Source organism: Micromys minutus (genome assembly GCF_963924665.1).
Source record: "Micromys minutus genome assembly, chromosome: 6".
Classification (NCBI taxonomy): domain Eukaryota; kingdom Metazoa; phylum Chordata; class Mammalia; order Rodentia; family Muridae; genus Micromys; species Micromys minutus.
Window position 1 is genome coordinate 23,232,729 of NC_137975.1, and position 24,204 is coordinate 23,256,932.

A 24,204-nucleotide genomic window follows, 5' to 3' on the forward strand; every position below is an offset into this window, starting at 1 on the left:
ACATTTCTGGATAAAATAACATACAATTAAATGGAGAGAGGAAAGGTCATGAATACACGTGGATTCATTACACAATTCCCTGCATTTCTGTGTCTGTTTGAACATATACACAGTGAACACATTTTACAAAGTGGTAGAGATCAAGTATGATCTTTATTTTGTTGACTTCAAGGCCAATGGTTAAGGGGTTTATTCCTTCCTTCCTCCACAAGAACTAAGAAAGGTTCAAGAGCCAAGTCCTTGAAGATTGATTAGAACAATGCTTCAATTTTCCAACTCATCCAAGTATGCACTTTGAAACCAGTTTCTTCTACCCAGAACCGTGAAAGAGAACCCAGAGTGGCCAAAAGGGGGAGCCACAGCCCACATAGGTAAAACAGTGGCCATGGCAGATTTTAGGAAAAAAGCAGTCCTAGCCCAGGGGCTCAAGGCAGAACCAAAGAACCACTGTGTGTAAGCACCCAGCTTCCCTCCCCTCCCCTCCCCACAAACTTGTGTTTAATATTGTGTCCCAAAGCCACCACAGGACTCCTCTTTGGATCAAGAATACTTTCAAACATTGTAAGTTTCAAGTCAGTCTCAGATTTCCCGCTCAGGGGCTTTTGGTTCTATGGCATGATCTATATTCACTACAGATGATGGGGATCATTTTCACTAATCACTATGGCATTAATTAGCTCCTCCCCTTTTTTTCTTCCTGCAATCCCAGGGATAGGACCTAGAAGCCTATGCATGCTAGGCAAGCATTCTGACCTTGCATCACTGAGCTATATACACTAGACTTCTCAAATCTTTTAGAATGCTCTGGAAGAACTTTTATCTCCTGGCCCCATCCTGTTATGCAGCTAGTATGTTTGCAGTTTCTAACACTTTGATTAATGGCTGGCCAAAGAGGATCAAGGAAGATTCCCATGGTGCAAGGTAGACTGCTGTCAGGAGCTTAAACAGAATAGAGGGTTAGCAAAGCAAGACATCACAGGCCCAAGGCTCACCTCTGGCCTCACCAGGCACACCTCCTTAAGCAAGATCAGCAATGCAGCCAACAGAGACCAAACAGAGCCTCTACTGCCCTTCCCTTTCACCACAGAAGATTAGGTGAGAAAACGGATATAACCAATCCCTCAGGTCCTACCTGTTCTAGTGAAAATTATATACCTGGGAGAGACGTCTGAGAGAACTTTGGAGTGGCCACAGTAGTTGGATGTTTGGAGATCAGGGTGGGCTTCTAATATTTCATGGAAAACACAGAGTCATCAGTGTGGTGCAGATGAGAAGTAAACTCCTGCAACCTGGGAGCTCATCTGCACTGTTATCTGGATCCTTGGGCTGGAGGCCCTTCTAGTACCCAAGCTTCAAGCAGCATGGGTACTTTGGGGTCTTTAAGATAGAATCAGGTGGTAGACTAATTATCTACCCACAAGCACTGCAATCAGATTCAGGAAGTGGGGTGATCAGGATGGACTATCGTTGAGTCTCAGCTTCACTAAAGTCTATGATTGTGTTTTTATCATCTGTCTACTATCTATTTACATACCTACCTACCCATCCACCTACCCATCCACCTACCCACCCACCTACCTATCCACGTGTCCTATGCACAGAAGCCGGAGGAAGATGTCAGGTACCCTCCTGCATTACTCGTCAACTTTACCTTACTTGAGACAGAATCTCTCACTGAATTTGAAGCTTGTTAGTTTGGCTATGCTGGCTGTCTGCTCCTAATCCCCAGCACTGAGGTTACAGGCATACATGGCCATGCTAGGCTTTTATGTGAGTGCTGCAGATCTGAACTTAGTTCATCTTGCTTCCATAGCAAGTATTCTTAGCCACTGAGCTATCATCCCAGACTTTAGTAAGGCTAATGGACTTTTATCAAAATACTCTTAACTGCTGGTTTTAAAAGCTAAAAGCTGCAAACAGCCAGAATATGAAGAAGGCAGAATTCTATCAGTTCTACTTTCAGGTTCTTGCTGGGGAGAGAGGACTAGGCAGACTGCTTAGTAAGCTGTCTTGGGAGGTTCATCGTGATTCTTGCAGTACTCTCTATAGCATGTACAGAGCATTGGTCTGCTTAAAGTTCTGTGCATTAGCTGGGGCTGCTGAGAGGAAATGACCAGTGTAAACATATCACTTGTTCAGAGCCCTTGTTACCTGTGCAATGACTTCAGGGTCCATGGGCCGATGATTATTGAAGCTTTTTGACCTTCCTGCTGTGGCGGTCTTCCGGATCTGTGGACTGTCCATCCGGTTCTTCAAGGATGAGTGGCGGCTGATAGAGTTGAGACTGCCATGGCCACTGATGGAACACTTATCTGGCCCTTCCTTGGGGAGATTCTGGCTCATGATGGGCTGGGAAGATGGACGGCAGCTAGCCCCCACCCCCGGGGAGGAGGAGTCAGTCAGAGAACCGCCCAGCCCATGGCTGTCACTCCGAAATGCTTTTCTGATGCTCCCAGATTCTGGACGCTTTCTTTGCCTTCAACAAACAGAAATGGCATCTGATCAGGGAGCCCTGGCTCCAAGGGAGCTAGGATTGTGACAGAGGGGCAGAGGCTGGCACCTGGGACTTCTAAAGAGTCAAGTAGAATACCCTAACTCTTCAGTTTTTCTCGCTCTTCTTTTCTCTTTGAATCTGTTCCCTTCCAACCCCCAACCTGGGCAGAGTGAGATGCATACTTACTTGGTGGCTGTGAGCTTTGAGTTCTAAACATGTAAGATGCTGTCAGAAAAAAATGCCTGTTTAAGAAAAAGTTTCTAGTGGGAGAAAGATTCACGAAAAGACCCACTCCGTTGCCTGCCTGAACAGAAACCCAAGGTCCCAGGTAAGAAAGTCTCACCATCACCAAGGAGGGGAGAACTGCTGGTAACAGGAGCTAACATTTCCAGATCTGTTTGCTCAACTATCTATAGTGGGCCTGTCATCATCTGGGCTCTAGCAAGAATCTGTTTCTTATTCATAGATATGGGAAAGATTTTTCAAGGAACTGCTTTTTAGCACAGCCAGAGGGCTCACGGTGTGCCTGCTCCTAAGGGGGAATGGGCATGTATGCAACTCTGATGCTACCCAGCACTGAGCCAATTTATTTCATACTACAAAAGGCTCTCAAATGATATGGTATGGGAGGATCCTTGTCATGTGAGTATTGCCAATGTTGAATAATTTCATTTTTTTAAACCAAATTTTAAAGGACCTCATCTAAGATGTCATCACGCTGCTAGTTCAGATAGCAGCTGGGTAGCTCTGATCTTGTATCTACTGAGGAAGATGAGCTGAGTTGGGGACTCTGGATGGTGATGGTAAGACTCTGAAGATTGTGGGCCATCTCTGAAGCCTTAAGTAAGTTCTTGTGCTGCTTATAGCTGAGGTTTGCTTTATCTTTCCAGGTTCAGCAGGGTATGGCCCAGCAGCCACTCTAAGAATGTGTCTGCTAGGTAGGACTAGCCTTGTACGGCAGCCATTTTCAACAAGAAAAAGGATGCTCTTTAGTCTAGGAGGCTCTGCTGAAATAAGCCCTCCTCTGTCAAGTTTTCCAGACACTAGTGGCTCCAACTACAGACTGGAGAGATTTCCCCCTCTCACGTTCCCTCAGAGCTTGTAGAACTGCCTTTCAGTTGCCTTCCATATGGTCTTTTGCCTTGCCAGACTGTGAGCTCTGAATAACTAGCATTGGTGCTTGGCTCTACTCAGATGGTTAATATAGGATGTGGAACTAAACTGAAACAACCACACCCTAGGAACTCTGCTGATTTCCTTTTCCCATTCAAGGATGGCTGACTCACAAGCCAGGACTGCTGAGAAGGCAGATTTAGGAGGCTGTGGTTGTGTATCACCCCAGGCTCTATTTGGGCCATGAAGATGAGGAAGACAGAGATGCTGGTAAGAAGCTCAGCCTGAAGGAAGAACCAGGCATAGCACTGAGCACCAACAACTCAAGCCATTGCAGAATGCAGAATGAGACTTTTTTTTTTCAGCCTCAAGGAACTTAGGGTGTCAGGAAGACTTCCCCAAATAAGACTGAGTCTTGGAGGGTGAGGAGAAGTTAACCAGGTGAGAGAGTCCAGGAGGATAGAGTTCTTTCTCTAAGGCAATCAGGAAACTGATGTTGAATGGGAGGACTATTGTAGAGGTAGTCAGGAAGATAGAACGGCAGACTCACTCCTAAGGGCCAGGCATACCGGGCTGTCTGCCACTCATGCTCTGATTGGCTGGCGCCTAGGAAAGGTGGATTAGATCATGTTGACAAGGTTTGGTTATGCTCTGCCCCCAGGAAATTCATCACGAGAACTTTGATACCACAAGCAGTTCAAGAGAAGCACCTCAACATTCTACCAGATGTTTATCTTTTGACTATTTTCATCATTTGTTCTCATAGTTCCTTTGTAATAAATGGCATTACATATACGCGGGCTTAAAATCTAACACCCAGGGATGAATCTGTAGCTAGGCAGTAGAGTGCTCCATCTGACATGTGACTTATTCAGTCCTGTCCTCAACACCATAAAAACAAAAATAAATGTGCACAAATAAACACTTAACTTCCCCTCCAACACCCAGTCTTGGTTTCTGGCATAATAGGCTTATGACCTTGTGAGTGCAGGTTCATAATTAACAGAGACTTGTAAATATTGAAAAAAAATGTGATTAGCTGGCAGCTACTTTTTTTTTTTTTATTAACCTGGCCTCCTAGCAGACTGAAAGGAAGTATAAAATCCTCAACTTGTTTAGTGGTCTGAATTATGACTATTCTGAATAAGTGAGCTGAATAAATTAGATGAACTTGAGGGTAAAGAGATAGGAAAGAACCATTTTCCCCAACCCCCTCTATTGTCTGGTTGGAAAAAAAGCCAAGAGATCTGGCAACCTCATGCAGTTTAAAAACAATAAGCATCTTTTATTCTCCTTCCAGTCTCAGTGTCCAGAGGCTATGGTTAACAGGGTATCAAAGTGCAAATCATTTCACCCCTCCAAAGTCGGGGGGAATACAAACTGTACGTCATCTCCAATCCACGTTCACCAGGAGGGCCTCGGGGCTTGTCATCATCCTGGCACTGGGCCACAGTTCAGGGTCTGGTGGAAAGAGGTCTGTAGGACTTGGTGTCTGGCCCCTTGAGATGAGATTAGTTCTCCAATAGCCTGAGTGCCTCTTGGGGAGGCGGCAGCTCATGGGCAGGCGAACGAGGAATCCCTCTAGATAGCCAGCAGGTGTGGATGGAGTTAGAACCTCAGAATACTGCTAATGGCCACAATGAAAGCTGGGGTGGAGGAAGCCTGCCGGACAGGGGGTGTGGGAGTCTGCAGAGGGACTACTAGGGAAGCACAATACACGGTGCTAAAGCAACAGGAACAGATGAAAAGTGATTTCTGCTAGTGTGAAAGGGAGCGAAGGGGAATCACAGGATGACTCAGGAGCTCAGGACAAAGCTTCCCTCGGGCTCAGTGCTCTTCTCTTTTCCACGGCCATGAATTCGGGTTAGGGAGAACAGACACATGTCATCTAGGTAAGCCCACAGGGTGGGGCATTAGCTTGGTGAAAGACATATGAGACTCTGAATCTTCAGACAGACAAGGGTCAAAGATGATATCAAATACTATTTGAATAAGAACTGGAAAAGTGAAGGCACTGATAAGAAATAGAAGAAACAGCACAAAACCAAATTGCAAAGGTGACCAAAGCTTTGATGAAGGTTTGGCTAAGACTGCCAGGAAGTCTGGGCAGACAGACACTGTGGAACACACAGTACCACAGGATGATAACAGACAGCTGGAGGCTGGGGCCTGCCCTCAGACCCACATAAAGCTCCTTTCCTCAGCCTGGCCATACACCTTGCAGCAGCAAACAAACACATGAAGACTGTTAGGCTGGGGGAGCTGGGAGCCCCGCGTATAGCACAGCGGAGCGGGGTTAGGCTAGGGTGAGGCTGAGTGAGTGAATCATTTAGGGGAGCAGAAAATGAAAAGCAGCGCTTACTTGTTGATGTTTGCAAGATAAATATCAGCTACATGACCCCCACTGGGACAGCTGGCCCCCGTTCTGGCTGTCACCTTTTCTTCAGGTGGCTCAGACATGACCTCAATCTCAGACTTGGGGCTGGACCTCTCCACGACACCGTCCTCGCTGGGGCAGAAGGGACAGGCAGGCAGGGAGAAGGGAAAACAACACAAAAAGCAGTGTTAAATCTGCAAGATGGCCCCCCCGGACATACACATAACCCCACACAGCGTGGAGGGAGCGGCAACCCCCATCTGGGCTAGCTTTTTGAGCAGAGGCAAGGGAACCTGAGGGCCTTTGGAGGGTCACTTAAATAAATAAATAGCTTGCTGAGTCCTATTTCACTCTCAGTTCCTCAGAAAAGCTTGGCTAGGGGACACCTGGATTCAAAGCATCTGCCTTTGGGCCCATGCTGCTATTGTGCGGTGGCCACGATGGGACCACCTCCTGGAGAAGGTGAGGTCCAGATTGCAGTTTATCTGCTGAGGTTCTGAGCACTGTGGTAAGAGCAGGTAGCTCTGAAGAGGCTCTGGAGGGAGATGCCATCGATGAGGCATGGTGTGGACACATGGCCACACTGTCGCAGCACACATAGCCTCGGTCTGAGCATTCAAGATGGTCCCAGGTCTCTCCATTGTTCTCCTGGCCCCTTTGGCTACTGATGAAAAAGAGAACCCCTTTTCTCCCACAGTTCCTCTTCTCTCGATCCCGTAGTGAAGTCATAATGCTAAATTTGGGAGAGTCCTGTCCATGCATAGACTGCCACCAGGTTTGCGATGTTATCAACACAGGGAGGGTTTCCCCGCAGAACAAGCCCGGGAGAGGCTGGGAGGGTGCAGACTCAGGACATCAACCTTTAAAAAGATAATAGTAAGCGAAGGACTGAAACCAGTGACAATGCTGTGTCCTAGAGAGGTGTGGGGCTGGGATAGGGAAAAGGGAGGCAGGTGTGTGTGGGCCACAAGCTTCGCTACTTTCTGCCTAGAAGACATTGCTTCAAAGGATGGGAACGAACAGACAGGCTATCCAGTGGGACCTCTAGAGCCACCTCTGGTTTCCCTTGTTCTCCGACATCCTTTTCCCTCCTTGCCCTACTGTGCTTCTTTTACAAGGCTTCTTTTTCTTTCTAAAAGTCTTTCTCCTAAAAAGTACCTGTCAATTTTCATTTGCAGGTGGGAAAGTACTATCAATGGCTCAGTAGGTTGGGGTGTCCATAGTGGTTTACAAAGAGAAGCCAAGACTGGTGGCTCATGCTATAATCTCAGCACTAGGGAAGCCAAGGCAAAAAGACTGCTGTGGGTTATACAGAGTGAGCTCCAGCAGCCAAAGTTACAGAGTAAGGCTATGCCGGCCAGTTATCAACTTGACAGAAGCTAGAGTTATCTGGAAGGATGGAATCACATCTGATACAATGCTTCAAAAAAATCCACCTGTATGACATTTTCTTAATTACTGATTGACAGGGGAGGGGTGAGCCCTTTGTGGGTTGTGCCATCCATGGGCTGGTGGTCCTGGGTTCTGTAAGAAAGCAGGTCGAGCAAGCCTTGACAAACTAGTAATCAGTAATCTGTGGCCTCTGCATCAGCTCCTGCCTTCAGGCTCCTGTCCTGACTTCCTTCCTTCAGTGATTGAAGCAAACTTAACCCTTTCCTCCCCAACTTGCATCGGTCATAGTGTTTCATTATAGCAATAGTAACTCTAAGACAGAGAGACAAATGTTTTCTCAAACTAATCTTCCTAGAAAGGAAATAGTGCATGGTCAAGTTAAAAAGTCCATGCTATAACTCATTAAGCATAAATGTGAGCCGGCACATTTCTAAAGCAAATGCATCAAGTGGAATTTAAAGGGAAAAGAGAAAGTGGGAGTTAAAACAATTCTCTACTGAGTTGTAGGGGCAGGGTGTTCTCTATGGAACATCAAGCCTATGGACCTTTTAGGAATTAGTCTCCCTCCCACAGTGCAGCAGGGACCACCCCTCCCCCCAAGGTGCCAGGGTTCCACTTACGTGTCTTGGACTACGATGTACTGATGGGGGATGAGCCCATCTATACCATTGTGTCGGCCTTCCCACCAGTCATCAGAAGCTCGCTGGTAAAGCAGCAGGGATGCTCCCTTCTTGAAAGATAGTTCTCGGGCTGTCCGGCCTACGTAGTCAAACTTGGCAATGGCTTCAATGGGCTCACATTCTGGGGAGGGTGGGAAAGAATGAAGCACATGTTTCTGGGATCTACAGACTCAGGGAAGTGGGTGAAAAGCCTACTAACAGTGGCGGGAGGAGAACTCAGTGTGAAAATAAGCCACACAGGGTCCATAAAGCTCTGAGAGCCTGCCCTGCCCAGCTCTTCCTCTGTCTGTGGTAACACACAGAGACACTGCTTTCCTTGCTGACTTCTTTGTGATTCCACAGTGTTTTATGCTAACTGTCCACCATCCAACACGCCACTCTTTATTTTTTATTTCTTTCAGGCAGTACTAAGAATTGAACTCAGGGCTTCATCTGTGGACATTTAAAGAAAGGCACACACTCCACCATGGACCTCTATACCCAGCCTAACATACTATACTTTTAAACATTTTTCTTATTATGTATTATATTCATTATATAGTTTATATAGCAAATTCATCAGCAACCTAACACTCAAATTGTACCACATTTTAGGTAATTTCTTTGTGTTATTCAGTCCTTCCAGTAGAATGTAAAATAAAGTCGTTTAAAACCAGTATATGGAAAATGCATATGAAAATAACTTGAGAGGTTAAAAAAGGTTTGTAAATGAAGTGTATTTTTATTCTGTGTGGGCTTTTCCTATGTATAAAATGAGGATGTCATAAAGTCAATTGCAACTGTGAAAAGAAAAAGACTTAGAGTAGTGCCCGGCACTGGAATATGTACCCATTCATTGATATGTGCACATCATGTGACATGTAATATAGTCATTGCTGTCATCCTTTATCCATTCTAAGCTGCAGTAGAGATTGGACAGTATGTAGAAGGCTCTCCAAAACATAGAACAATTAGGTTGTAAATGCCACAGCAGGGAGGAAGGCGGATTAAAAACAAACCCAAGCCCATAAAGCTCTGGGTGGCAAGTCTGCTGCTAAATGGACTGGCTGAGGATTCCACTGCAGAGTCCGTGTCAGTAGGCCAGACTCTATTCTCTATAGCCTCAAGTACAGCACTCGGCTCTGTGACCTCATTTTTCTCAGCTGCCCCACCAATTTTGCTAGAGATAACTCTCTACAGTGTGAGAACAGGGCAGCTCTACCCAATCCTGGATTCTCTCGTTACACCTACTTCTCTCATAAAGATCATCCTGATTCTTCTCACACCAGGATCTAAACAAGGAGTCCTATCTCTCCCTCCTTCAAAAGCTGGCTTCAGATTGCAGAATTTTTAGCAAGGCAGGGGTGCAGGCAAAGCTCTGTAGACTGTGCCATTTTCTCTTTCTGCCCATAGAATTCTGAGGGTCCTTGTCAACTGCTGAGACTTCCAGAGACCAAGTGATCCAGAAACAGAGGTGTGGAGCTGTTGGAAGCTGGGAAAATGTGCTGCTGGATAGACTCTAATAAATCACGAGCACTCTAGAGGGCTTCGAGGATGACAGCTGAGCATTCCACCCCTGGACGCACACTCACAGGCTGTTCAGCGCACACAAATCTCTACTTTGGAAGGGGTCACATTTTCCAGTTGGCAGGCATGCAAGCGTGTGGTTTCTGTGTCCTCATTCCCACCCCCCTCACTTGGCTTCTGTTGAGTTCTTGGCACCAAGCGTCTCTATTCCCCAGGCTTGATGTTTTTCAAATGAGCTTTGCTTTGGTTTCCAGTAACCTGGCAGCATTAGGGGCTGATATCTACTGGATTCAGGTTAGATAGGGAGCTAAGAGGTGGGGCAAGGAAGCTGAAGGACTACAAAAGGTGTATTTATTCACTTCTGGCTTAAGTTCTTACTTGTGAATGCCCCTCCAAGGTAGGGAGAGACAAGAAACTCCTTTCTTCCCCTTAGGGCCCACTGGACAGCATAGTTGGTCAGATGCACAGTATACACCATCACGCCTGCTTTACTGACCCTTTACTGCCCCTAGCATACCATCATCACTTGTGTGGTGCTCCGCAGTAACGTCCTGGGTGGAGTCTTCGGCAGAGATCGTCTCTCCATGAGTGCTGTCACTAAAATAGAAGAGCGATAGCCAGGACGTCACTGTTTGCTCCTAAAAATTTCCTCCCCTTATATCTCAAATCAATTGCTTTCTAGACTCTAAGTACATAGCCATCAGCTGCTAAGAAGAAAAGATCCCTGTGATTCTCTAGTTTAGCTTCTGTTCCCCAAACCACTTGTCACTACTTGAGACTTGGACTGCCTTGAGAGAAAGGGAAGGCTTTGGAGTTACAAATAAACTCTTTAGAAAACCCAACTCAACTACTCAGAGGTTAATTCTCTTCACGAATTCATTCCTGGTTTTTAAGGAGGGACATGGCAGAAGGGAAGCCCTGGTTTTTGTAGCAGGGACAACTGGTCCTAAAAACCAGCTCTGATATTTGATAGCAACATTTACTGTTGTTACTTTTTAAATAGATAGAGGTATGTTTTCATTTAGCGAAGGCTTTGGCAAGAGGGGTGCTCAGTGAGTGTGGCCTCCTTTCCTTCTTCCTTTCACTTGATGCCCCTAGGGTACCCGTGAGTCACTGGCCCAGGCACTGGAGAGAGGCAGGAAGTGAGTGGAGGATGAGAAGAACAAGAGCAAAGGTAAAGGATCTGCTGGAGAGTGGATTTTACTGCAGGCCAGCGGATGAAAGCACAGCCTAATTCTTAAACCATTTTATCTTCTCTTAAATCACCCAGGGCAGAGAGCTGAGACTGGCCAGAAGTTACTATGGATGTGTTTCTTCTCTTATCTTCTGGCTCTGGAGGAGATGGACATTCTTGAAGAGCAGAAACAACCTTCTGACCCTGTCTGAAGTTTTCCCCTTTGGTAGCAGAAACCATCGAGCAAACCCTTCCAGGCAGGCAGACCTTAAAAAGACCACGCATAGAGCTTGCCTCTCCATGCTCAGTACACAACTAAGAAACCCCTGAAAGACTAGGCAACAAGTTGGTCCTAAGGAGGGTTCTTAAGTTCCAGAGAATACTCTGGTAGAAATCAATAGGAATTCTTCTTTGTTGAAAAAAAGAAAGAAAGGAAAACAAAAAGTGGGAATAATTCCTTACTGTTTTCTGGGCCTAAAGACCATCCCAGGGTGAGGTTTATTCCCGTGCATCTATTAAGGTATCGAAACATCAGTTCTTAAACTGCAGGGAGCCCGAGGGCCTGCTAAAAAGCATGTACTGTCTATCCCACTCTAAGATTTTCTGAGTCACAGAATCTGTCTGGAGTTAGAAAATCTGCGTTTCATTCAGATCCTGCAGGATCTGGTGCTGTTGGTCTGGACTGTCCACTCTCAAATCAGCACCATGATAAAGGATGATGCTTTCTGAGGCTCTATGCAAACTAAGATCCCATGCTTTTCCTGTCCCATGCCCCTGGCCCTGACAACATGGCCAACACTAACAACATCTGAGGCCCAAGAACCAGCAGCAGTCCTAAGCAACCAGAATCCAGTCAGGGACTGGTAGGTAGTCTGAAATATACTTTTTCTTATCTGTGGAATGGCTAAGCAGGCCGTGCTCCACCCTAATGGTCCTGTTTCTTGGCCACTCTCCTAGATTTGGGGGGGCTTACCTTTTCACTGCCTTAGCTCACTGTGATAGTATCTTTCTTTATAATGAGGGAAGTCAGGAGCTAGGTCAATGACAATTGCTCCCTGATGCCACTGGCCTAACACCAGGGACAGTGGCACAAATGTTTCCCAATTACCTGTGTGGTGTTTCCAAAGGCCACTTACAAATATTACATATACAACACACAGGGTAAGAGTTGAGAAAAACACTTGGCAGAAAACTAGAAGAATTTCCATGTTTCTGTTCTGATGAACCACACTCCTTGGTCTCTGCTCCTTGGGTAGAGACTAGGGGTTGGGAGGCTGGAACCACTACACCTCCTCCCCTTTCATTGGTTCAGAATCTGCAGTGACTTGATATTTAACTTAACAGGTAAAGTTAAGAACTGAAGAGACCTTCCATAGATTTTTAACTCTTGTGCAAAGGAGAGTAATGTATAGGAAAATATATCATTGGAGTTCACAGGCTAGGTGATCAACGGATCAACAGGCGAAGTCACCATGAACCTGTCAGCCACAGAAAACTTTGTCTCTAAGTCAGCCACCTGAGATGTTTTAGCTCAGATGCAAGCCAAGGATCAGGAGAGAATAGATCCAAAGATGCCATAAGACGTTTACAGAGGCACAAATGTTGTTTTCTCCACTCTCTGGGTTCTGAGAGGGTCATGGAAATCATGACCACCTGACTGCTAATTCAGTCAACATACACCTTGTTCTCCCCTACTGTGGTTGACAGCAATGGGGCTGGAAGGATTGGTTCCAGGTATTAATTTACATGAAATCTGATTTGGGTTGGCTTGTGCCTTCAGCTTGGAAACCATTTACAGAAGAAGAGAGGAGGAACAAGACAGCAAGGGTTAAAAGGCAGCTAGCTGCCTTCGTAGTCAGTGAAGAATGGCACTGTAAAGTGGTATCAGGGCATCTGTGTGGGTACTGGATGGAGCCTGATCCTAGAAAGCAAGTAATCAGAATTGAATCCCCAATCACTGGGGTGGGCTGATATATTGCACTGACCTTTCTGGATTGTAAGAGGTTCATCTGAAAATGAAAATAGTCCAGTTTTTACAAATGATTCCTCTTTCTAAAAAAGGCAGTCCAATACAACTATACTTAAAAAGGTTCCTTTTAGAATTATGTGCTCACGCTAGATCATGAAAAACTTTGTCTATATATAATCTCATATTTTTACTGGGGGTGGAACTATGTGTAACCTACTCCAAATAAGTTACATCTTTTCTCTTCACAAATATCTGAAATCATTCTAACATGCCACCCTATAAACTCAGTGTGCCTCATATACAGATTCTTCCTCCTAAGAACAGGTTTCCCTGGGACCCAGCTCTGTTTGCCTCACAATCCACAGCTTGGGCACTGCTGCCTGATGAACAGTCGGTCCAAAAACTACTTTGTAAACTCTCCTTTCTTTGCGAATGGTGATTAATGTTATTATTTTTTCAAGATGGTCCTTAGTCGCACAACAGTCAACAGGGAGGTGGGTGAAGTGGCACTTATTCTGAGGGTGAGTCCACGATGGGAGAATGGCCAGACCCTAGCAACCTACAGAACCTGTAGGTGGAGGTGGGAGGACCTGGCTGTTTTCCTGGGGTTTTGCTTGGCCATCTGGCCTCTACAGTAGAGATTACCAGGCACTCTCTTCCCTCCTCCCCTCCTTGGGCTCTTACCAGTAATCCTCCATGCTTCCTCCTCGGCTGTAGATGGGACCCTCCAGCTCCCTGGGGTTTGGGAAAATGTTCTCGTGTTGGATGATGATGGTTTTGATCAGTTCATTCACGTGGGCTTGACAGGACACCTGGTCGTGGCCCTCTGGCACTGACATCAGTGAGGGCCCGAAGCAGATGGCAAGGTTGTAGGGGTCCATCATGTTCTCTTCACTGAACTGTGATAAGCTGGAAGAGAAGAGAAAGGGGAAATTGGAAAGCTCTCACATGAATGCCCAGAGAACACAAAAGTAAGAGGCATTGCCAGAAGGAAAGTTTAAGTCCACTAACAGCCACCTGCCTTTCTGGGCATTGGAGGTCTTCTGGAAAGTCATCTGGGGAAAAGAGCCACTGCTAATGGTTCCTCAGGAGCCAGGAAGAGGAAAGGTGCAACACCCCTTTCTCCAGTTCCCCATTTGAATCCCTGAGTCTCATTTTCACCCTTACCTTTGACCTTATGCATCAGAGCCACCCTTCTTTGAGACCAGATCATATAACACTCTGCAGAACTGGATATGGCTCCCACAGAGCAATTCACTACACTGTCAGAGCAGATGGGGCCCTCGGCTTGCTCTGGGAAACCAGCACAGGACACAGGAACTGTGCATCATGTGTTTTCATGCATGCATACAAAAGAATCAAGTTACTAGGCATTTTCTATTTCAAATTCTCTACTTAGTACAAATATAGGCAGCTGATTAGTTTTTTCATTCCACCAGGACAGCAAATTCTTTACATTTTCATAATATCCCCTTGTATTAGTATTACATCCAGGAATTAATCATGCATTCTGTTTATATTCTGTTTGGGGTTCCCTTGGACATAGGCTAATTTTATTATTGCTTATTTATTTAGAGACCCCCCCCCCCTTCTCAGCCAGCAGTTGCTCCAGTAACACCCCAGCCTTGGCCAAGGACCTAAATACTCAACTATCACCATGCCAGATGAATTCCCATGGGCCCTTTTACCTGGGGTGGTGTGAATAAGAATGGCATCCCTAAGCTTATATATTTGAATATTTAAGTTAGCAGGGAGTTGCACTACTTAAGAGAGATTAATACCTGTGGCCTTGTTGGAGTAGCTAAGGCCTTGCTGAAAGAAGTGTGTCCCTGGAGGTGGGCTTTGAGGTTCTAAAAGCCCAAGCCAGGTCCTGGCTTTCTCTTCTTGTATTCTGATTCTCATAGTGTTTACACTTCTTCCAATCTCTTAGAAGGGCTCCTCTTTCCTGACATCTTCACCAACATTTATTGTCCACTGTTTTCTTTCTTTCCTGTTCCTTTCTTTCTTCTCTCATTTATTACATCCTGACTAGTTTCCTTCCCCTCTTTTCCAGTCTCTCCCTCCCAACCTCCCTTCTCCCCCAAGACACTCCCAATCCCCCAACTTCCCCCAAGAAGGGAACAGGCCTTCCAGGGACATCAAATAAACACAGCATAATAAGACCAGGGATATATCCTCACATTGGGGCTGGACAAGGCAACTCAGTAGGAGAAAGGCCCCAAAAGCAGGCAAAAGAGTCAGAGACAGACCCCGCTTCCACTGTTAAGAATTCTAAAAGAATATCAAGCTTCACAGTTGGTTGGGTTTGTTTGTTTGTTTTTTTTTTTTTTTAACAAAATTTGTTACATAATAATAGATGATGAATACATATTTTCTTTTCCCTTTTCTTTCTAAGAAGGACTGAGGCTTCCACATTTTGACCTTCCTTCTTTTTGAGCTTCATAAGGTCTGTGAATTGTTTCTTGGGTATTCAGAGCTTTCTGGAGCTAGTATCCACTTATCAATGACTACACATCATGTTTGTTCTTTTGTGACTGGGTTACCTCACTCAGGATGATATTCTCTAGTTCCATCCATTTGCCTAGGAATTTTGTAAAGTCATTGTTTCTAATAGCTGAGTAGTACTCCATTGTATAAATCTACCACAATTTCTGTATATATTCCTCTGTTGAAGGAAATCTGGGTTTTTTCCAGCTTCTGGCTATTATAAATAAGGCTGCTATGAACATGGTGGAGCATGTGTCCTTGTTATATGTTGGAGTGTCTTTGGGGTATATGCCAGGAGTGGTATAGCTGGGTTTTCAGGTAGTACTATGTCAAATTTTCTGAGGAACCGCCAGACTGATTTCCAGAGTGGTTGTACCAGCTTACAACCCCACCAACAGTGGAGGAGTATTCCTCTTTCTCCACATCCTCACCAGCATCTGCTGTTACCTGAGTTTTTGTTCTTAGCCATTCTGACTGGTGTGAGGTGGAATCTCAGGGTTGTTTTGATTTGCATTTCTCTGATGACTAGGGATGTTGAGCATCTTTAGGTGCTTCTCGGCCATTTGGGATTGCTAAGTTGGTTGTTTTCTTGATGACAGTCTTTTGGATTGATATGCAACAGATTCTCAATATGTCTTTATTTTCTGTGTGTGTGTGTGTGTGTGCGCACACGTGTGTGTGCGTAGGCCATGCCAAAGAAAAGGGATAGAAGAGAAGAGAAGGCATAATGGGAGGGGAAGGAAAAAAGGAAGGGAAGTGGAGAATATGCAACATGAAAGCAGATGCAGGAGCTTTTGGAAGAGGAAGATGACTGGTAGGAAGAGGAAGGGGGAAAAGGGGGCAAAGGAGAACAAAGTAAAATGATACGTATGTATGAAAAGATCATAATAAAACCATCACTTTGTATTCTAAATAGAAATAATAATAAATAAGAGTATACCACCACTTAGCATAGTCACAATGTTGTATGACCCTTCTCTCTAATTTGCACAACATTGTCATCATCCCTGAAAGTAATCTGGTGTTCACTAAACGGGTACTTTCTAGTCCTCCTCTCAGTCCCTGGCTACCAAGAATCTACTTTCTATTTCTATGAATTTGGCTGTTCTGGAAATGTAATTGAAATGGAATCTAACAATGCTGAGTGTTTTGTGTGTGTGTCTAGTTTATTGACTCAACACGGTATTTTCAAGGTTCACCTGTCTGCTACCATCACTTTTTATTGCTAAACAATATCCTACTATATAGATAAGGGACATTTTATAAGCGTAGAGACAGAACTTCCCCAAGGTGAGCATTCAGATGAGATCCACACTTGTAACTCAACACCGTCTTCACAACATGAGACCTAGGGCTAAAGTCAACAACTAAGCTGCAGCTGAAGAGGCAACCCATAGATACCATTGGTTTGGTTCTCTGAGGTGTAACGTGTACAGTCCAAGAATAAATGTCAGCTAGCATTAATGTGTGCATTCCCCAAGTGGGTCCAGGTAAGGCTCCATGAGGAAGCAGCTGCCAACTCCTGCTGCAACTGTTGGCAACTACATACATACCAGATGCCATCTTCCTATGGAGACTGTGCTTCACCTTTTCAATATAACAACTTACTGAACAGTAAAACAGTATTTTTAAAATTATATATTCACAAACAAATTAATAATTGGAATTAGTAACATTCCTGTGTTGTTTTCCAAGAATGGCCACTGTCTCTTCTTACACTGCATCATTGTTTCTCTCCTCTGCAAATCCAGGGACAGACAACAGTGAATCTATGTCTTCTCTGTCTCTACCAACTGCTCCAGTTGGCTGCCCTTGTCATGCTCCTAGTTCATGGGGGAACAAATAAAGCTCAGGTCGAGTGTGGGTATGGTGTCATGAACAAGCAGTGACTTGTGGCCCTGAGGAAACTGACTAGCCAGAGAGTAGTGAGCAGTGTTTCCAGGCTATGCATAAACACATCCATGAGTTATGAGGATTTCATCTCAAGGTCAGATGGGATGCTGAGTTAGGACTCAGTCAGACACAGCTTGGGGAAGATGCAGACTGTAGAGCCAGGGTTTCTGTAGTTCTGCAGTGGGATAGGTGATAGTGAGGGCTTTCCAACCAGGCCGTAGGCAGCGGCCACTAATCAGAATACCTGTAAGGCCAGGCTGATCACTAAGGCATACACAGGATGGGGCCTGTGATTTTAAACTAGTCATTTTAAACAAAGACTAACTACATATGAAGGCTTCACATTCACCAAGTATGTGCTAAAACTAAAACAAATTCCTTTGGTTTATCTTTTGTCTCCCTGTTTTGATGGATTCCGGAATCTACAGAACTACTTCTTGGCTATATGGAAACCTAGAGCCAGCATGACAATAGATGACAACATGGAGAAGGCTGGGGACCAAGGTCGCACTCAGTGGACAGCCCTGTTGTCATAGGAAATGGCTGCCACATAAGAATATAGGTCTAGTAATGTTAGTTACTAACAGCTTTTCAAAAGCTAGAAATCTAAATTTTTAAAAGTAGGATTCTAAACAATTAAATATTGTTTTAATGTTTTTAAGACACAATGGATCCAAAGGAAATATACCAGAGTGCCTCTCAGACCTTTAGGTTATAATCTTTGTTCTACATCAAAATGAAGACAGGAGTGCTTGAAAGGTGCATGTTTCTGCTTCCTGCCTTGTCTGCAACATGGGGACACCTGCCTGTCCCAGGCAAGCCTGCATTGCTTGAATAAGAAATACCCATCTAAGCCCATGGTCTCTCAGCCACATTTACTATAGGTGACTACTACACTGGTAACTCTACTTCAGGATCTTCTCAGATCAGGTTCCCATGGTTAGCTGCTGAAAAACCTCCTTTTGGACTCGTAACAGATGCATGGAACTACCTGGCCCACATCAGCACCCATCTCAGTGTCTTTGTCTATTCCTTGTTCCCCTAACTGCATAAGTTCATAACTGCCCTTATGTTCTTTAAAGAGTTTGGGATTTCTCTCACCTCATCCAGTCTATAAGCAAGTCCTGTTAATGCTGTGTTTAAAATATATCCAAAGCCTGACCCTTTCTGTCTATTTCTGGTCTACTAACATCTCAGCTAGATCATGTCGCAACCTTGGAATAGGTCTCTCTTCTCTTTTTGACCCTTTGCGGTAACTTCTCCACAAATTAATTGGTAGGTTTGAAATAAATAAATACCTAAATGCTAGATCATACCATTTCTCTCTTTAAAGGCTTTAAGTCATTTCCCAAATTCAAACCTATTATTACATCTTCAATGTCCTTACAGACCCCATCCTCACCCTTCAGATTATTGCTTGCACCTTGTCTTCTTTGAGGCAAGCACATCTCTAAATTGGCTCTTCTCATCTTTTGTCCACTATGACCCCTGAACTCTGTCCCCATCTGTACTCTTCTTTTCCCATTAGCAGCTATTCTACCTGAAGTATTGATTACTGTCTGTTTCTTTCCTTGGACCATGAGCTAATGATAAAAGGCTTTTTTTCTTTCCATTTGACAGTGTATTTTTAGTAGCCTAGCACTGTAGCTGGTGAATGGTAGACGCTCAGTAAGCATCTGTTAGGATGGACCATTAGATCCATGTGAAAGCTCTGTGCAGTCAAAGCGAAGTCTTTCATTGTGAAGGTTACTCACTGATTGAGGAAGGCAAAGAGGTATCTCATGATAATCAGAGTGGGCTTGGGCAGGACCAGAAGGACTTTCCGGATATGCACAGCTCTCTCTTGCAGGTTGTCCATTGCTGAAATAAGAATGCCATGTTATCCTCTGGCATGACTCCTGATCACCAGCAGCATAACTCACAGAGTGAGCAAAGCTGGCCCATACACAGCCCTGGGACTGTTTCAAAAGAGCACATGCTGGGACCCACCCTGACTAATACAGATTCAATGTATATGTTCTATGTGCACACAAGGAGCTGCATATGTTCCCCTCTAATTTAAACAATGATAGACATAGATAAGGCCTTCACACCTCCTGGATTTTCAGTTTGGCTCTGCATCTGGAATAAATACTTACTTGTTCCTCTTTTGGTTGTTCTGAGAAAGACCTGGGACATCTAGGATGCTATTTCTCCTTGTCTGTTATCTGTGTGTTTGTGAGAGTTCTGCGTAGTCAAAGCCAAAGCTTTCATTGTGAAGGCTACCCACTGATTGAGGAAGGTAAAGAGGTATCTCATGATAAACCTGTCATGACTGCTGAATAATCGGGCTCAAAGGATCCACACAGGAGAAGGGACAGAGGCTGGGGAAGGCCTTCATTGACCCCTGTGCACACGGTCATCTATTCCTTGTCTGGAAAGTCTGGTTTCCCTGCCCCTTATCTAAAGTAGACATGAGCAGAGCCTGAGCAGAGGGAGGAGCTAGTAGGACCCTGGAAAAGTAAAATTTGTGAAGAAAACTAGAGAAGATCCCTGGCGTTTATGCTATGGTCAGGTTAGTTAGTTACAGATTTGGCCATATACCTGTGAACTCTGTCATGAACAGCCTCCGATTCCACAGTGTGGCAATATGAACATGATCGGCAGCCTTTGTGTGAATAAGAACTAGCAAATACTGTATTAGGAGCAAGAATAAGAAAGAACTGGGCAGCTGAGGAATCTGGTGTATCTTGGCAACTCCAGCCCAATGTAAGAGACTTCACTTGGGTCCAGTCTTGGAAAAGACATGACCTAAATAATGCATGTTTGCAACGGTCACATAACTCCTTCCCATTGGACTCTCACAAACACATAGGCAACAAAGAGAACTAGCATCCTAGATGCCCGGGCTTTTCTCAGAATAACCACAAGAGGAACAAGTAAGTATCCAATCCAAACAATGAGCCAAACTGAAAATTCAGGAGGCGTGGAGACCTTGTTCAACCTGGGAAAGACCTTCCTTGCACTTACTCCCTTCACCTTCTGGGGCCACCATTCAGATCATTCAGCAAGGCCATCTTTATGTCAACTTGACACCAGCTACAGTCATTTGGGAAGCAGGAACCTCAACTGAGAAAACGCCCCCACCAGATTAGCCTGTGGGTAAACTTGTGATGTGTTTCCTTGATTGATGTGGGAGGGTCTAGATCACTGTGGGTGGCAGGTGGACTCAGCTGTATAGGAAATCAGGGTGAGCAAACCACAGGGAGCAAGCCAGTAAGCAGCACTCCTCCATGGCTTCTCCATCAGTTCCTGTCTCCAGGTTCTGACCCTATATTTTGAGTGCCTGCTCTGACTTCCTTTAGTGATGGGAGTGCAAGATGAAACAAACCCCCTCCTCCTCAACTTGCTTTTGGTTATTGTGTTTTATCACAGCAATAAAAGCCTAAATAATATAATCTGATTCCCGAGCAAAATCAAGTGGTAGGATGCTTCAGTATCACCAACTAAGCTAAATGCCTAGAAACAGAGAACTTTAATAAAAACAAAGATCTTTCTCTGGGAAAATACTAAATGGTACTTTGAAGTACAAAGAAGGGCTCTTCTTGTTTCCAGACACATGTGAATGTATGTATATGTATCAGGTAAGCCATGGCACATATAAAATAAGCAGGGAGCATGGTCGGTGTTATATTTTCCTCTGGTCCTATTAATAGCTCTGATATTGTGTATAACCTTCAAGTATCTGACAAGACTGGATCTTACGGATAGATATAAAGGCATTTTACTAAAATAGATGAAACATGGAGATAAGAAGAAATTAATGATTGAGATAAATTAGGAAAATAAAAAAGCCAGGTGTCTTGACTGGAATTTTGTACTATTACTGCTAAATCATTCTTTCTCTTCCACTACTATAGATTAAATAGTAGAGATAAAAGAGGAGAAACTCACTGGAAGAAATACGTAAAAAACAAAAAACTTACGAGGAAACAAATTGATGAAAATTTCCAAGTGTGTTGCTGCCATTCATGGGGCATAATGCTACTTACTGACACAGGCAATCAAGTCATGAAAGATGTCCTTGGGGAAGAGCGGGTGTTCCAGCCCCCGGAAGTAAAGCTTGAGGACGCCAGCTATGGAGTCCATGTCATGGTCATTCTGGTCCCCAGCCAGGGGGTCCTCTCCTGAAGATAGGTAGCCCCCGTCCCAAAAGGAAAGAGAGAGAGTTAGGCAAATCACACAGGGTGAGGCAGAGAAGGTGGAGGGGTGACCCATTCACATCCTCATTACCTCGCTACCCAGCACAATGACCACGATGTGGCACTGTTCAGGCTAATGAACATTCCCTGTGGGTTGGGAGGCAGCAACCAGGAGCTGCTTTTCTCACAAGAATCATGAAACTTAAGGAGACTGAGCCCATGGTGGAGGGAAAACAAGGCCAAGAGGCCAGTTTCTCTGACTACCATAGTAGAGGACACCCACCGACAGAACAGTCATCCCAGAATCCCCATGGAAAATTTCATATCGTATAATTAAATTTAATGATAACACCAACCCTAAATTGAAACCATATATATCAATTACAATGACAGAAATTGCCAAAGCTTGCCCATTACCTTAATAGACCACAAGATGATAAATGGGATACAATGAAGAGGGACATTAGCCTTGATGTTAACTGTTACCAAGGGTGCTGGATAAGGCTATAAACTGCCTGGATATATAGTAAGATCTTGGGTTTTTGGCAGATCACCATAGGAATGAGGCAGGATGGGTGGGGCTAAGAAAAAAGGAAGCTGGGACATGCCCAGTATCTCTCTGTGTATCTACTGAAAGTACAGAGAAAACAGGCAGTTTCTTGGCTTTATAAGCACAGAGAACTCTACAGGAAAAGGTGGAGTCAGCTCTCCAGGCTGGCAAACTTTTAGTCTTATCTTATGGCGGTTTATTCCCACCTCACCTCTCTCAAAGGCGTTTTTTATGTCGTTCACTTCTACTTGTGATCCAGACACCCGGAAAATTCCCTCATGTTGTAGGCCTAGAAACACACAAAATAAAGTGGTCAAACAGCAAGTTCAGAATCATAAATCCCATAAAGATGGGATTAGAATTCTCATCTCCACTGGTACCATGACTTTGTCTTTTTTTAGGACAAAGGAGAAAAAACAGGGAGGGGACTGATGCTGGCCAAGTCTCTGGAAGGATTATGAGACATTAGTTGTAAGGGAAGCATCAGGCTAAAGACTTAAGGGATGCTCACAGACTTTTCTGCTTCCAACGAAGACTACCAGGCTGTGCCCTCCCCACCTTTAGTTTTCTGTTTCTACCTGTAGAGTGGGAAGTCACTTGCTGGTACTTTCTTATTGCCCACAGTCAAGAATGGAGGCAGGGACTGGCAGGTAAAACAGTAGGTACTATTAGAGAGGTTAGAGAAAGAAGGGTTCTTAAGACTTTGTTAGCATTTTAACACTATCCCCAATATTCTAGCAAAAATTTCTGAACTGATAAAAAACAGAGGACATAAAAACAAAAGTGACCAATTAGTAAATAGCTTTGTCAGTCTTTATCCTAGGCACTGGTTTCTGACTGTTGTCCCCCCCTCCCCCTTTTTAAAGAAAACATGTATATACTGCATTATGAGGTGTACAAAAATCATCTCATGATTTGCTGGAGTAGAGATAGTCATGAAAAACAATGCTTATATAATGACCACCAGTAATGCTCTCCTAGGAATTATCTGGTCCTCATATAACCGGACAAGGTCAGGGTAGCAGTAATCCATTTTCTAGATGAGGACACTGGTGAACAATGATGAAGAACCAGGACCAGAGCTCAAAGGCAGTCTCATTGTTGCAATCACAGACTCAGTTTTCAGTGTCAGACACAGGGTCTGTTGCTCTGAATGTACAAAGGATGGGAAGACGCCATCTTGGCCTGATTGTACTTAGAGAGTTTACAGTTTACCACACAAGCAACTGTAAAGCAGTAAGAAAAATCAGAAAACAACTATTACTGACTGGCTTATCTACTATCTTCAGCTGTATCAGTACTTTCAACCTTTCACTAAGCCTAGACCTCCTTTGTCAACATTGCTCTGTGATCTTCCAAAAACCCTGATAGAAACCTCAGACTGATTCTAAAAAAACAAACACACAGAAGAAGGCTATATCTTTCTGGCTATTTCATAATTGCCCTTAAGGCGAGGGGAACTGTATTCAATTAGTTTAGTCCTGGAGACTGAAAATATGGAGTCTAACTGAAAGTAAGTAAAGGAATGCCATTACCTGACTTTTAGCTGTTTGTTCCTCTGAGGTAATCTCTAAAATATTCCTCAGAGAATGGCAAGCAACATTAAAATACCATCAATGCTAGCATGGTGGTACTATATTAGTTACCAAATGCAGTATGAGAGCCAGAAACAGAAACATACCCAAGGACTTATTGGAAATACAGTGTATAAGGAAATGTCAACTCAACCAGGCTGCCTGGTATGTTTTAGCTGGGAAAAGATTACACAACTTTTTGAGAGGGTCAGCCCAGTGCTTCTGGGTAGGTTCGACGGCTAAGGAAATGCAGCCTTGGCCTGTGGCACCAAGGGAAGAAAAATGAGAGATGAGCTGGCTGGGAATCAGACAACTGGCCTCAAATACTGAGCTCTACTTCAGGCTGGTTCCCAGTTCTCCTAGAGGATGAAGTCCCTAGATAAGAACTGCTTTCAATTAGAACCAATTATTATTATTAATTATTGTTATTATTTTGTGTGTATGTGTGTGTGTTCACATGTGCATGTGCACTATGGCACGTGTGGAGATCCATGTTCTGAAGATCAAACTCACACTGTCAGGCTTGTGAGGCAAGCACTGATCCCACTGGCCCACCAGACAGAATCTTTCAAGTATGTGATGTGATAATTCTGAGAGGAGACACAATTAGTTTACTAGAAAGAAAAACCAATTGGCATTTTGGTGTAATACATCACACATGTCTTTGTTTTTTTTTTTTTTTTTTTTTTTTTTTTTTTTTTTTTAGCACACACTAACATGAAAGCATTAAATCCCCTTGGGTTTGGGTAAACTATTTGAAAATGACATAAAACCTGCTGGACTTAGCTGTTGCTAAGAGTTGTTCTAGATAATT

The 24,204-nt window shown here is 44.3% G+C and overlaps 1 protein-coding gene across 4 annotated transcripts in view; it reads right to left on the reverse strand.

Moving 5' to 3' along the window:
- SRGAP2 (SLIT-ROBO Rho GTPase activating protein 2) overlaps positions 1-24,204 on the reverse strand; it is a 208,698-nt gene that overhangs the window by 1,636 nt on the left and 182,858 nt on the right. For 3 of the 4 annotated variants that reach the window (XM_080917629.1, XM_080917627.1, XM_080917628.1), the window contains exons 15-22: positions 22,028-22,105; positions 21,117-21,251; positions 18,840-18,945; positions 13,390-13,614; positions 10,080-10,159; positions 7,997-8,177; positions 5,970-6,116; positions 2,152-2,476 (exon numbers count right to left, since the gene is read on the reverse strand). In XM_080917629.1, coding sequence (XP_080773755.1) covers positions 2,152-2,476; positions 5,970-6,116; positions 7,997-8,177; positions 10,080-10,159; positions 13,390-13,614; positions 18,840-18,945; positions 21,117-21,251; positions 22,028-22,105 — 1,277 coding nt within the window. Of the gene's footprint in view, positions 1-2,151; positions 2,477-4,877; positions 5,189-5,969; positions 6,117-7,996; positions 8,178-10,079; positions 10,160-13,389; positions 13,615-18,839; positions 18,946-21,116; positions 21,252-22,027; positions 22,106-24,204 lie in introns of those variants that run through there. The other variant, XM_080917630.1, reaches the window with a different exon arrangement.